General features: G+C 51.3%; 1 protein-coding gene across 1 annotated transcript in view; it reads left to right on the top strand.

Moving 5' to 3' along the window:
- ARHGAP1 (Rho GTPase activating protein 1) overlaps positions 1 to 14,618 on the top strand; it is a 199,499-nt gene that overhangs the window by 158,148 nt on the left and 26,733 nt on the right. Inside the window, exon 10 of the mRNA XM_086959671.1 lies at positions 10,014 to 10,091. Coding sequence (XP_086815797.1) covers positions 10,014 to 10,091 — 78 coding nt within the window. The remainder of the gene's footprint in view (positions 1 to 10,013; positions 10,092 to 14,618) is intronic.

Here is a 14,618-nt window from a genome sequence, read left to right as displayed (position 1 = left end):
TAATAACAAAAAATTGTTGGATTCCAGCACAAGGGGAGAAATATGTTCCGGAAGAGCGGCAGCCCATGCGCCGGCAGCGCCAGGTGGGCGATATAAAAGGGCACCGGACAAAGTAAAATTTGGGGATAATAGGAGTTTAAAACTGCCAGCTTCGCAGTTAGGGATAACAAGATCATCCCACTTGCAAGAGTAGGTCCTTTTAAAAATAATAGCAATGCCTCCTCCATCTTTAAGAGGTCTGTTACGACCCACGAAGGCGTAATCATCAGGGAGGGCGGTAGCGATGTCTGGACCAGAACAATCCTTTAGCCAAGTTTCGGTAAGAAACAAGGCCGACGGACTATATGAAGTGAGAAGGTCAAATATGTCCCTTTTGTGCTTAGGTAAAGAGCGACAATTTAAACTGATAAAACTAAACACAGGAGAGGGGTTAGGCAGATGAGCTTTCACAGGGAGAGGGGAATCGGTCCAGAAAGGGAATGAGGGAATGCACAGCTCAGAGGGGTGAGACGTGATAGCCAAGGCGCAATCAGGGCAGGATAGAGGAGCGTCCTGACAGCACATGCGAAAGCAGTACTTGCCAGGCGACGGACATAAGCCAAGCAGAGTACAGCGAGAGTAGGTAAGTCTAGGGTAAATGATGCCAGGAGCGGGGGGAGTGGCCCCAGGTCCCAACTGGTCGCGGACGAGCAGACGGCTTAACTCAGGCGCAACTCCGGCGCGCCTACGTCGCGCCCGCTGCGCTCGTCCGCTGCGCTTCCTAGGGAGGGGGGCCATTTTAAAGGGCTGAGGGCGGGAGGGGCCGAGCGCTAGTCCGCTCGCGTCCGCTCCACTCCAGGCTCCTCACCCAAAATGGCGGCCAAAGTCGGGTCCCGGGCAGTGTTTTAATCACCTGCCATGGGATGAATGAGGACAAGTGCACAAGTGTGCAAAGTAAGCTTTAAAATAATCGCCTGTATAACAAAATATTCAGAACACAGTGTGCAGGATAAAATACAGATTTAAACAATTCCGTTTTTAAAATCGCCACATCGCCTCTAAAGTATCCACGGAGCCCGATATAGCCTTGGGCATCCGTGAACTTCTATCAATTGGCCTGTGAACACGAAGGGCTTTTGAAGGGCTGAGGGCGGGAGGGGCCGAGCGCTAGTCCGCTCGCGTCCGCTCCACTCCAGGCTCCTCACCCAAAATGGCGGCCAAAGTCGGGTCCCGGGCAGTGTTTTAATCACCTGCCATGGGATGAATGAGGACAAGTGCACGAGTGTGCAAAGTAAGCTTTAAAATAATCGCCTGTATAACAAAATATTCAGAACACAGTGTGCAGGATAAAATACAGATTTAAACAATTCCGCTTTTAAAATCATTAAAATTATTAGCAGAGAAATCCCAGCAAAGCTCCTGGAGAAGCATAATTGACAGGAATTTGTCGTCGAATCTGATGACGAATCAAAGCATAGTGTAGAGCACGGGATCGCATATATATCACCAGCCTCCATAGGTGCACATTAGTGTCACGCTCCCCTCTCCTGAGCTTTGAAGCAGGCAGTTGGCTCTGGCAGGGTGCTGACACAACTCCCTATTATACAGTGGAAGAGAGGCGGTGAGCCACAGCAGGGCTAAGGTTAGACATTTGATTGTTGAACAGAGAATACATTTTAGTGTCCGTGCTTGGTTGAGGCCATTCCTGCAAATGTAGGTGCAATGCTCTGGTTCCTTCTTCCTAGATTGTTGCTGATTTTAGCTGCACAATCATTTTCCTCAAAACATGCTTTGTTTTTTAAAGTGTTTTAACTGCCTTCTATGCCCCTGTGTCCTGGTCTCTTGATTTACTGTTGCCCAGTGGCCCCCACTTACAGTCCCCAACTTACAAATGATAGTTCCCATAGTTTTTGACAAAGCAGTTGAGCATTGCTCTTTTGTGGGATTTATTTCCTTGGATCGTTATCGTTTTATTTTAAACAAAGAGACCATTTTTCATGTTTGTTTTATTGCAACCATCTGCCACACCTTCAGTGAATCGTTTCAAACCTCTGCTTCATCCCCTGACAAACCTTATCTCCATGCCTTCAATCCCTCATTGGTTTGAGACTGGCTTGTTTTCTGGTGGTGTAGCACCAAAGTTAGTCTGAAGAAGACTGGGCCATGTGCTCGCCAAAGGAAGAGAGCCCATGCTGAATGTGACTGTAGCCCCTCACATTGGAGGGAGAGTCCCTCACTAGGAGGCCACCATTGCCGGAAGAGCCTCCAGCCACCAGCATATGGACTGGACTCCCAGCTGGAGGAGTTGCAACCATCCATCCTGGAGCCACACCCTACGCCACATCCAAGTGTCCGTGCTGTGAGAGATCTCAGATATGTGGGTGGTTCCACCACCCAGCAATAACCACGAGTCTGGAAAGGAGGAAAAGAGACTTGGCCCCCGGCTGCTACTGAAACTACTTCAGTTCGTGATAACCGCCCTAAAAAAGAACATCTAAAGAAAAGATATTGAAGAACGGGGCTGTATTCTAGGGGCCTTCTACCACTGCAACACAATCTAATGCCATTTGTTTCTGGAAGCTGCTAAAGCATCCATTAAAGATATCCGATACTACAAGAAGCATCCATTTTTCTACTCTTTTTCGTTGCAGTCCTAAATTTATGAGCGAGTCCATGAGCGGAAAGCCAGGCACCCCACGGACCCTTTAAATTTCATACAAATAGTTTGCTTCTCATCGGGCCCCGACAATCTTTGTATATGCCATCTTCATTTTAGACACCTTCAAATGGGTAACACCCAAGTATCCCGTGTTCCTCGTCCCCCTTCTGCCCCCCAAGCTCCTGCAGCATCGGAAATAAACTCTGCCTAAACAGCCAGGGGTAGTAGAGGTCTCTGCAGCCGACTTAGTAGTGACTGCCTTTCACTACAGTGAAAGCTTCCATCAAATAGCTCTGCGCTTTATTGTGAAGGGAGTGCGTATCAATGAAGAGACATTGATATGATATGATGATATGATAAATAAATGTATACAGCGCACGTTCACCAACGGTTTCTTGGCGCTTTAAGGATAGGCAGGGGACAGGACTGCAGAGAAGCGACATTAGTCATAGGCTTGGGCAAATAGCCAAGTCTTCAGAGCTCTCCTAAATGAGAGGTATGAGGAGCTAAGACGAACATCAGAGGGGAGGGCATTCCAAAGACGAGGGGCTTGAGAGGCGAATCTTAGCCTCCCAAACTTTTTGCGCTTAAAAGGGCAAGCAGACAGCAGATTGGAGCCTGAGGAGCGAATAACTCGAGAAGGAATGTAACGGTGGAGACAAGCAGCAATGAAAGCTGGGCCTTGATGGGAGAGGGCCTGGTAGATAAAGCAGCCCACCTTGAAGAGGCTGCGCTGGACTACAGGGAGCCAGTGCAGGCTCCTCAAAAGAGGCTTAGCGGAGCTGGTCCTAGGTTGACGAAAGATCAGTCTGGCTGCTTGATTTTGGATGAGTTGAAGTTGATGGGGCTGGTAGGCAGGGATACCAATATACAGTGAATTCACGTAGTCGATACGGGAAATCACTAAACCCAGCATAACTTGGACTAGGGCATCACGAGTAAGAAATCTGTTGATCTTTCTGATGCGGCAAAGATGGAAAAAACATGCCGACATCACAGATTTGATTTGAGATCTCATGGAAAGATCCGCACTGATGGTGGCTCCTAGACTCTTAACCGAGTTGACCGGGCAAGGATCACTGCCCAGTGAATGCGGACAGAAATTAGAGTCCCAGGGGCTACCCGGGGGCCCAGTGAGAACCAGCTCAGTCTTATCCGGGTTTAGCTTGAGCTGGTTCGCGTTCATCCAACTGCTGATATACGGCATGGTCGACTGAAAGTTCTCAATGGATGTGGGAGAGGAATCAATATTAAAGATAAGCTGGAGGTCATCTGCGTAGTTGAAGATGACCACCGGTCTTTTACGCAGTTCGGAAATGAGGGGAAGGATGTAAAGATTAAATAATAACGTGGAAAGGGAGGAGCCCTGAGGGACCCCATAGCCACCTGAGCGGGGTGCCCCGGATGCTGGCGTTCTCGACCCGTTTAAGAAGGATGGAATGATCAACGGTGTCGAACGCCGCCGACAAATCGAGGAGCACCAGGGCCTGAGAAATGTTTTGATCAGCCCCCTTTCTGAGTTTGTCTTGAACTGCCACGATCACAGATTCGGTGGAGTGCTGGGGCCTAAATCCAGCCTGATGTGAATCCAGGAACTGTGAACTTTCTACAAAAGAACCAAGGCAGCTGGAAACATGGGCCTCTAAGAGTTTGCCCAGGAAAGGGAGCAGGGATATTGGGCGAAAATTGCTCAGGACCGCTGGGTCCGCCCCAGGTTTTTTGAGAATGGGCGCCACCACAGCGGATTTAAATGTGTTAGAGACCACCCCCGAGCGGAGGGAATTGTTGAGCAAGAAAAGGGGTGCATCAGGAAGATTAAGAAAGATCTTGCGAGTAATGTGGGCGGGACAGCTGTCCGCAGGAGAACCGGAACGGACTCTACTGAGGAGTGAGAGAAACATCTCTTGAGTGATCAGAGGGAAAGTCAAGAATGAGGAGGGATTAGTCAAGATACTACCTGGGTTAAAACTCGGGTCAGGTTTAGGAATACTAGTTTTAATTATGGCTATCTTCTCCACAAAATAGTTGTTTAGGGAATCACAGAGAATCTGAGAAGAAGAAGAGATCATCGTGATGCGATCAGGTTTGGCAAGTTCATTAACTATGGAAAAAATATCTTTCGATTTGTTATCAAGAATTCGGTCCGAGAAATACTTAGTTTTGGCCCCAAGGATAGCTAATTTATATTCTTTCAGGGCGGCAAGAAAGACGAGTTTCTTAAGGGAGTAGTAATCAGATCTCCACTTGTGCTCAGTTTGTCGAAGGGCAAGCTTCATATCTATCAAATCTTTAGAAAACCAACGCTGAGCGTCGTAGGGGCGTTTGTTCTTGAGTTTTTTTAGAGGAGCAAAGGTGTCCCAGACTTCAGCAAGCCAGGTGTGAATGTTATCAGCCTGGACATGGACAGGCAGAAAAGAGCCAGACGGCCCGAAAGAGGTAGGAGATGTAGTGGCCAGGGAGTGACGGAGAGAGGGGATATCTACTCGGCCCCAGTTACGGATCAGGGGAGGATCATTAGGGCAGGGTTTCATGGCCAAACTTTTAGGTAAGGAAAAGGAGATAGAGAAGTGATCCGACCAAACACATGGGGAGATCTGTAAGTTTAGAACATCCTGATTTAAAGACCAGAGCTGGTCCAAGATGTAACCCTTAACATGGGTAGCAACATTGATATGCTGAGAAAAATTGAGACCAGTTAACAGGTCCGTGAACTCCCTAGAAGGAGCACTTTCCTGCTGAGATTGGGCCAGTTGTTAAAGTCTCCTATTATGAAGATTTTGGCATGGTTAATCGCCAATTCAGCCACCATACTACTAAATGAGTTGAGAAAGCCAGGCAACTATCCAGGAGGGCGATAAAAGAGGGCAAATGTGAGAGGGAGAGTGTCCGTCTCAAGTTTAAAAAGTGAGTAATCGACCGATGGGATGGGGGGCATGGTAATAGAGTTGACTTTATAGGAGTGGGAGATAATGGCAGCAACACCCCCCCCCCCCCAACTTTCTCCTGAGGCCGATTTGCCTGAAGGATGTAGTAGCTGTCAGGGAGGGCAGCCAGGATGTCAGGAGTAGACTCTGGTGTGAGCCACATTTCGGATAGCAGGAGCATAGCTGGTTTAACTGTTTCTAAGAGGTAGAAAATCTCTACTTGGTGTTTGACCAGCGAACGGGTGTTCAAGTACCAAATAGACAGATAGTCCTGCCCCGTGCCCAGACAATCGGAGGAAGGGATTGCATGTGATGAGTCAGACTCGGAGTTAAACGTGGCGGTGGCAAGGCCCTTCCGAGGCAGGGAGGGATGCGAGTGTTGCAATAAACCAAAATGCTCAAGAGTAGTTAGGAGATGCTTGGCAATGGGCTCCTGGCCTCGCAGGGATAACAGCTCCTCTGGAGAGTAGGCACGGGTTGGGAAACATTGAACAGGGGAAGTGGCCCCTGGTCCGGTTCGGGCGCGAACGGGCGCAGACGGGCTTAACTTTGGGGCGGCTTCGGCGCACCGCCAGCGCGTCAGTGCACGTTGTCCCCTGCATCAGGTTTTGAAGGGAGAATGGTCCGAGCGCTAGACCGCTCACCTCCTCCGACCAGAAGTGTAGGAATCACCAGCAAGTGTCTTGCCCAATAGGCTCCCTCCACATCAATCGAGCTCTGCTCGCGGTGGAACGGGGAGTCTAGAGGGGAAAAGTACAACAGGATAAGGGTGAGTGAGCAAATAAAATCTTAAGCAGCTAGTAATCAGCTCGAAAATAAAGCAAGAAGGTTAAAAATGTCACCGCCGGCAGGCAAGCCTCAGCGCATCCAGCGCGCGTCACCCCCTGCGTCCGGTTTTGAAGGGAGGAAGGTCCGAGCGCTAGACCGCTCACCTCCTCTGATCGGAAGTGTAGGAATCACCAGCAAGTGTCTCGCCCAATAGGCTCCCTCCACATCAATCGAGCTCTGCTCGCGGTGGAACGGGGAGTCTAGAGGGGAAAAGAACAACAGGATAAGGGTGAGTGGGCAAATAAAATCTTAAGCAGCTAGTAATCCGCTCGAAAATAAAGCAAGAAGGTTAAAAATGTCACCGCCGGCAGGCAAGCCTCAGCGCATCCAGCGCGCGTCACCCCCTGCGTCCGGTTTTGAAGAGAGGAAGGTCCGAGCGCTAGACCACTCACCTCCTCCGACCGGAAGTGTAGGAATCACCAGCAAGTGTCTCGCCCAATAGGCTCTCTCCACATCAATCGAGCTCTGCTCGCAGTGGAACGGGGAGTCTAGAGGGGAAAAGAACAGGATAAGGGTGAGTAAGGAAATAAAATCTTAAGCAGCAAGTAATCAGCTCGAAAATAAAGCAAGAAGGTTAAAAATGTCACCGCCGGCAGGCAAGCCTCAGCGCATTTATTCCATTATCTGAAGCAGGACCACACCGTTACTTCCCAGAGGCTACATGTGCTGTGATTGGAGCAAGAATCACAAGGATGGAGCGCCTCTGCTGAGTAGGAAGGATGGAGCGCCCCTGGTGGGGGAAGGATGGAGCGCCCCTGGTGAGGGAGAAGGATGGAGCGCCCCTGTTGAGGGAGAAGGATGGAGCGCCCCTGGTGAGGGAGAAGGATGGAGCGCCCCTGGTGGTGGAAGGATGGAGCGCCCCTGGTGGGGGGGGGAGAATGGCGCGCCCCTGGTGGGGGGGGAATCGAGCACCCTTGGTGGGGGGATGGAGTGCCCCTGGTGGGGGATGGAGCGCCCCTGGTGGGGGGGGGAAGGATGGAGCGCCCCTGGTGGGGCGTGAAGGATGGCGCGCCCCTGGTGGGGCGTGAAGGATGGCGCGCCCCTGGTGGGGCGTGAAGGATGGCGCGCCCCTGGTGGGGCGGGAAGGATGGCGCGCCCCTGGTGGGGCGGGAAGGATGGCGCGCCCCTGGTGGGGCGGGAAGGATGGAGCGCCCCTGGTGGGGCGGGAAGGATGGAGCGCCCCTGGTGGGGCGGGAAGAATGGAGCGCCCCTGGTGGGGGGAAGGATGGAGCGCCCCTGGTGGGGGGATGGATGGAGCACCCCCAGCGGAAGGAAGGATGGAGCACCCCTGGTGGGGGAAGGATGGAGCGCCCCTGGTGGGGGGGAAGGATGGAGCGCCCCTGTGGGAGGGAAGGATGGAGCGCCCCTGGTGGGGGGAGGGGATGGAGCGCCCCTGGTGGGGGGAGGGGATAGAGCTCCCCCGGGTGGGGGGGAAGGATGGAGCGCCCCTGGTGGGGGGGGGGGAGGAGGGGGGGATGGAGCGCCCCTGGTGGGGGGAAGGATGGAACGCCCCTGGTGGGGGGGAAGGATGGAGCGCCCCTGGTGGGGGGGAAGGATGGAGCGCCCCTGGTGGGGGGGAAGGATGGAGCGCCCCTGGTGGGGGGGGGAAGGAGCGCCCCTGGTGGGGGGGAGGGGGGGGGAGTGCCCATGCTGGGGGGAGGGGATGGAGCGCCCCTGGTGGGGGGGTGGGGGGGGGATGGAACGCCCCTGGTGGGGGGGGGGGTGGAACGCCCCTGGTGGGGGGGGGGTGGATGGAGCGCCCCTAGTGGGGGGGGAAGGATGGAGCGCCCCTGGTGGGGTGGGGGGAGGATGGAGCGCCCCTAGTAGGGGGAAGGATGGGAGCGCCCCTGGTGGGGGGGGGGGGGAAGGATGGAGCGCCCCTGGTGGGGGGGGGGGGGGGGATGGAGCGCCTCTGATGGGGGGAGGGAAGGATGGAGCGACCCTGGGGGGGGGGGGGTGAGGATGGAGCGCCCCTGGTGGGGGAAGGATGGAGCGCCCCTGGTGGGGTGGGGGGAGGATGGAGTGCCCCTGGTGGGGGTGGGGGGGAGAGGATGGACGCCCCCTGGTGGGGGCAGGGAGGATGGACGCCCCCTGGTGGGCGGGGGGGAGGGAGGCTGGAGTGCCTCTGATGGGGGGAGGGAAGGATGGAGCGCCCCTGGGGGGGTGGGGTGAGGATGGAGCGCCCCTAGTGGGGTAAGGATGGAGCGCCCCTGGTGGGGGAAGGATGGAGCGCCCCTGGTGGGGGAAGGATGGAGCGCCCCTGGTGGGGGAAGGATGGAGCGCCCCTGGTGGGGGGGGGGGAGGATGGAGCGCCCCTGGTGGGGGGGGGAGGATGGAGCACCCTTGGTGGGGGTGGGGAGTATGGAGTGCCCCTGATGGGGGGGAGGGAAGGATGGAGCACCCCTGGTGGGAGAAGGATGGAGCGCCCTTGGTGGGGGGCGGGGAGGATGGAGCGCCCATGGTGGGGGGGGGGGGAGGATGGAGCGCCCATGGTGGGGGGGGAGGATGGAGCGCCCCTGGTGGGGGGGAAGGATGGAGTGCCCCTAGTGGTGGTGGGGGGGGGGGGATGGAGCGCCCCTGGTAGGTGGGGGGGGGGGGAGAGCGCCCCTGGTGGGGAGGGGAAGGATGGAACGCTCCTGGTGGGGTAAGGATGGAGCGCCCCTGGTGGGGTAAGGATGGAGCGCCCCTGGTGGGGGGAGGATGGAGCGCCCCCTGGGGGAAAGAAGGATGGAGCGCCCCCTGGGGAGAGAAGGATGGAGCGCCCCTGGGGAGGGAAGGATGGAGCGCCCCTGGGGGAGGGAAGGAGCCCAAAGACAATCTAGCAGTCAAAATGCTTTCCAGGCGAATACAGTAAATAAGCCATTGATCTTCTTCTTACAACCCACAGCGCCCAACTTTCTCTCTGTTTCTGTGGTGTCGCAACTCCTGTGGCTTGGCTTTAAAACTTGTGTAGGAGGCACTTGGACTAGAGAAAGCTTGGCACCTACAAGATTCTGAAACACAGGCGCCTTTCACAGTTTTGAAATGTCTAAAAAGAGCATTTCTTCTGCTTGGAGCAGTTATTCTGAAGAGAAGTTAACATATTCCTGCTGTGCAGTTGCCGTTTATCCTACGTGAGTGGTTGCCTTGCTGCGTAGTGTTGTATGCGTGTGAAAGGAGTCCTTGGACACGCCTCTGGTCCCATTGCCAATGAAACGTGACGCTCTTCGCAACATGCTTTGAGTTATCTTCATTAGCAAAGTCTGCTTCAGAGACCGGGCGCCATGTCCGATTGTGATTGGCTCACAGTGTTGCATTCTTCCCTCCTATTCATGACATCACACATCTGACGGTAACATTTCCTGGCTGCAGCGCTGAGGGTAGACAAGGGATGGGGCAGAAACTAAACACCTCTAGGCCTACACCCCACTGGCACTAGGTGGCACCTGGTCCTCAAACACCTTCTTATCCCTTCCTTTCCATTTGTTCCATGGAGGAGACCGTCAAATCTGCTTTTGTTAAGCAACTTTGCGGATTAGAGTGTGGTTTATGAAACAAGTAGTTATGGTTCTAGTGCCTTACGAAAGTGAAATGAATTGTATCAGTTGAATCAAATTTAAGCCTGTCCATCTTTTCTCTCTCAGCCCTCTCAACAGAAGGAATCTTTCGGAGATCTGCAAATACACAGATTGTTAAAGAAGTGCAGCACAAGTACAACCTGGGTGAGTAATAGAAGTGCCTGTTACAGTATTATGCCATCTGCCCCTGCTGTGAACACTGCATTAGAAAGATTCTCCTTCCACCCGTGCAGCCTGTTCGGCAAAATAGGTCTTATCGACTGCTCCAGGACTTGCAAAAGCCGACAGAATAAACCCTTCTGCTTCTGCAGCCCTTTGAGGTGAATTCCTCTCCAACATCAGCCCACAGTCAGAGTTACCCTTTGATATCTCTTGGTGGAGCCCCTGTACCTCCAGCAGCTTACACCCCATGTTCAGTGGCATCACTCAAGCCTTGCAGCGCCTCCCCATGCGCCCCTGTAACGCCTGTGCCACCTGCCCCTGCAACACCTGCGAAGTAAGCGCCCCATCACTGCCACTGCCATCTATAGCACCCACACCTCAACCTAGGCATTCTTTTCACCTCACTCCACCCATTTCCTCAGCAGTCAACAAATGCTCAAGGGTCTGCATTCTGCATTCCGTAATGCATCCTAAATATACCCACCTCCCTGCCCTGGCCGGGCCAGGAGCATAGGGGCAGCACTAGCGGGGTCATGTAAACGAACCCAGACAGATGTATGGTTGTGATTGGCAGGGCATGGCCTGTAGAACACTCCTTAACATCCGACGCCTGCACCTTACACGATGTCAGACAACCTTAAGACCTACAGGAGAGTTTGCCTTTTACTGCATCTGTTACTCCCACAATCGGCCTCTTGCTGCAAGGCTGTGAAGATAAGTCTAGATCAGGAACGTTCATACTGTCCGACTTGTGTGTCGGAAGCGCTGTGTGGATGAAGGACAACTACCTATATCTTATTGCTGACAACATGGATGTAGACGGTCTGGTTAGCCACCCCTGCCCCCTCCCCTGTACAAGGTGAGCAGCATTGTGGCGGCTCTTCAAAGCTGTACATGGACTCCTGTTCACGTGCCTGTGCATTTGCTTCAAGTCTACTCCGAATATTGTCCCCTCTGCCTCTCTGCTCCTTCCTTGTATATCGGGGTTTACTCTTACGTTGTTCGCTTGAAAAATCTGACTATTAGATTTCAGTCTCCCCTATCTTGCTTTTTTGCTAGTGACATGCCCCAGGGCATTTACACGCTCTGTAAAAGCCCTGCATGAAGAGAGACGTGTCAGCCTGTAACTCCACCTGGATTTTCCTGGGCTCACTATACCTCTAACAGACTGCCTTTCATTTCTACTCCCATGACAGTCCGTTTCCACCATTAGACACACATTCATGCACCCGTGCATGCCGATTCAGGTTTTCTCCACACCGCCTCAGCATATTGTCTTAATACCATACAGTTACTGATACCATTGCATGCCTTCTACCTCTGTGTGCAATACATTGAGTATTGTTAATTGAAAATTTTTGTTTAGCACGCCATGCTTAGTTCCACCAACTAGTGATTGCTTGGACTAGCCGCTTTGTTTTTGTAAATCAAAAAATGTAGGCATCAACCCTACGTGTGTTGAGAATGAGTCAGTATGACTTGTCAGATTGTTTTTATATGGCCTATTGTTGAAGGATGCATAACCTTCATGTATGACCCCCAAAGCCAAAGTATGTTGCCTATGGTTGCTGGTTTATGTGAGAAAAACAGGATATTATTCCAACCCCAACCCCACCCACCAGATGAATGTTAATCTAGAATTGCTACAAGCTTCAAAACTTCCACAAAACTGCAGAACCACCAGCACCTTCAGAACAAACCCTCTCTGCAACAAGCCTTCCACATACCTCTGTGCAGTACATGCCACTTATTCATGCAATACCTGCAGTACACACTCCATTGATAACTGCAGCAAACAGACTATCTGCAGCAGCCGCTCTCTCTGACCTCAGAGCAGGTATTTCCCCATTTGTCTCTGCAGTAAAGGAGTGGTTCTCACCACATATGTCAACTGCAGCCACAGTTACTCTAACTGTACCATTCTTTCAGAGCGCCCTCCTTCCCTCCAGACGTCTTAATTTGTGGCCAGAGGCACTTCATAGTCTCACCAACCACAGCATTGCTGGGCTCATGTGCCCCTCCCCCACCCCAAGACAATTAGGTCATAGCCCTAAAAGCATGAAAACCGTCTCTGCACTTTTAAGAAAACATATGCAAGCAGCAATTAACAAAAATCAACACAATAAAAACATTTACTTTGCTCTTATGTCTAGAAGCTCCTAGAGGGAAATGTTTTGGAAGATTCAAGGAGGGGTGAGGAAATGAGCGGAGAAAACTACTGAAAATGAAAGATCTCTAATCCCACACTTTTTAGATACATTACCAACCGTCCCCCGCCCCCAAGAAAAATCACCAGAAACATATAACAAAGGTTAGTTATTGGTATTGAATTACCTCTGAAAAAGTATATTTTCACTCTGAGCCATTTGAAGATTCACACAATACTTTAATCAGGAGAAAGGTATTATCTATTAAGTGCATATGAGAATAACCTCTGTTGTAAAGTTAGTCAGAGGGTGCCTGAGGAAGGCCGTGTAGAAGCACCAGTGGGATGACTCGTCTCAAGCAGGAAGAGAGAGCACAGACAGTAGAAAAGAAAGGTCTTTCCAAGGCTCCTGGAGCACAGTGTGAAGCGTTAGAAGATGCCCATCAACTATGTCTTCTGAAGTTAACATACAGAATAGAAGCCATCCATGGAGCTATTTATCACACAGCGGGTCAAGAACATGGACAGGCTTTCTGCTACACATCATGCCTAATATTATCCTGCGTGTCCTAACTTTCTGCCATTACATGCATGTAAATATGTACCAAATTTCTAAACACTGAACCCGAGCCAGAGAACTGATCACTTCTTTACAAACTCGTAAATAAATAAATACCGTCAACCTAATTCCACATGAGAGAACCCACATGCACAAAACGAAGGAAGTAACTGCACAAGAGACATACATGCATTGGGACAGCTCAGTGAACATTTATGGATTACTTTAGCTGCTTGCAAAGGTGATACAATGTGAACTAAAGACAGAAGCCATCATTAGGTCATTACAAGTGTTGTGGAGAAGGCCTGTAGCTCCCACTAGAGGATGATGACAAACATTAGCCTAACATATCATGACTCTTGATGTAGGTTCTTTTACAGTTGCATGTATGCAAGACCAAACTCAACCTGAAGGCATTAACTAAAGCAAGAAACGCTGTGATTGCTTTAAATGTGGAAAAAGCATCAGGCGTCCATATCATCTCATTCTCCTTGAGAGGATGTACTCTGGGGCAGAACATTATCAGTGTTTTGAATGCAAAGGCTTTTCTCAGAAAACTGTTTTCACACAACATAATACAACCTACAATGGGGAAACACATCATCAGTGCTCAGAATGCCAAAACCCATCATGTTTAAGTCCATAATCATCAAAATGCGGACTCAGTCTTCCCTGTTCAACATGGTCTCTTTTCCATTTTTAAATGGTTGGCAGCTGCGAAACTTAAGTGTAATGAAGAGAAGTCTGAGATACTCCTCTTTTGAAAATGTCCTCCTAATTTCCTGAATCTCTTTGGCCACCGGAGTTCCCCCTTCCCACCGCTACAGGGAAGCCCGCCAAGAATCTGGGGGTGTGGTATGATGAGAGCCTTTCCTTCTCGATTCATATCAAGAAGCTGACCGGCAACTGTTTTGGTCTTCTCAAAACCCTATGGAAGTTATTTCCTTTCCTACCCCAGGTGGCGAGGGAAACGGTTACCTGTGCACTTATTTTGTTCTCGCTGGACTATGCCAATGTTTTTTATAGTGGCGTCCCGGGCTATCTGTTGAAAAAGCTCCAGGTAGTCCTAAATGTGGCAGCCAGACTCCTGCTGGGCACTTCCGCAAAGAATAGTGTACGACATCACTTGCGCTCACTACACTGGCTTCCCGTTGTTGAAGGGGTCAGATTTAAATTGTTGGTTATGGCTCATCGTGCTCTGCATGGCCTTGGCCCCTCCTACTTGCAAAAACGTTTCTCCTTTTATGCACCCCCCAGACAGCTGCGATCTATGTCCTATGTCTTGCCCAGGTCCCACGCTTCAAATACCAGAGGCTAGGAGGCAGCTCTTTCGCTCGGAAGGCTGCTGTTGCTTGGAATGCCCTTCCCCTTGCTCTTAAGAAATATTCAGGACCCATTGGTTTTCAAGAAAAACCTGAAAATACATCTTTTTGTTTAAAGACCACACTTCCACCCCTCATAGCTCCGCACCGGGACACTTGTGAATATCAGTGCGCGCTACAAATAAAAGTAACATAACATAACAATTATGAGAGCATGCATATTGGAGGAAAACCTTTTGAGTGTTCTTTGCAGAAATGATTGAGTACGAAAGCATGCCTCATGCAGAATGAGAAGATCCACACTGGAGAAAAACCTGATCAGTATCCAGAATGTCACAAAAGCTTGAGTCAGAAAATCAGTCTCACCAAGAGAGCGCACACTGAGGATAAACCTAATCAGTGCTATGAATGTCACAAAAGCTTGAGTCAGAAGATCAGTCTCACCAAGAGAGCGCTCACACTGAGGATAAGCCTTATCAGTT

This window comes from Lissotriton vulgaris, chromosome 2_2, assembly GCF_964263255.1.
Source record: "Lissotriton vulgaris chromosome 2_2, aLisVul1.2, whole genome shotgun sequence".
In the NCBI taxonomy this organism is placed as follows: Eukaryota; Metazoa; Chordata; class Amphibia; order Caudata; family Salamandridae; genus Lissotriton; species Lissotriton vulgaris.
The sequence above is the reverse complement of the archived record's forward strand: the minus strand, read 5'-3'. Positions and strand labels throughout refer to the sequence as shown.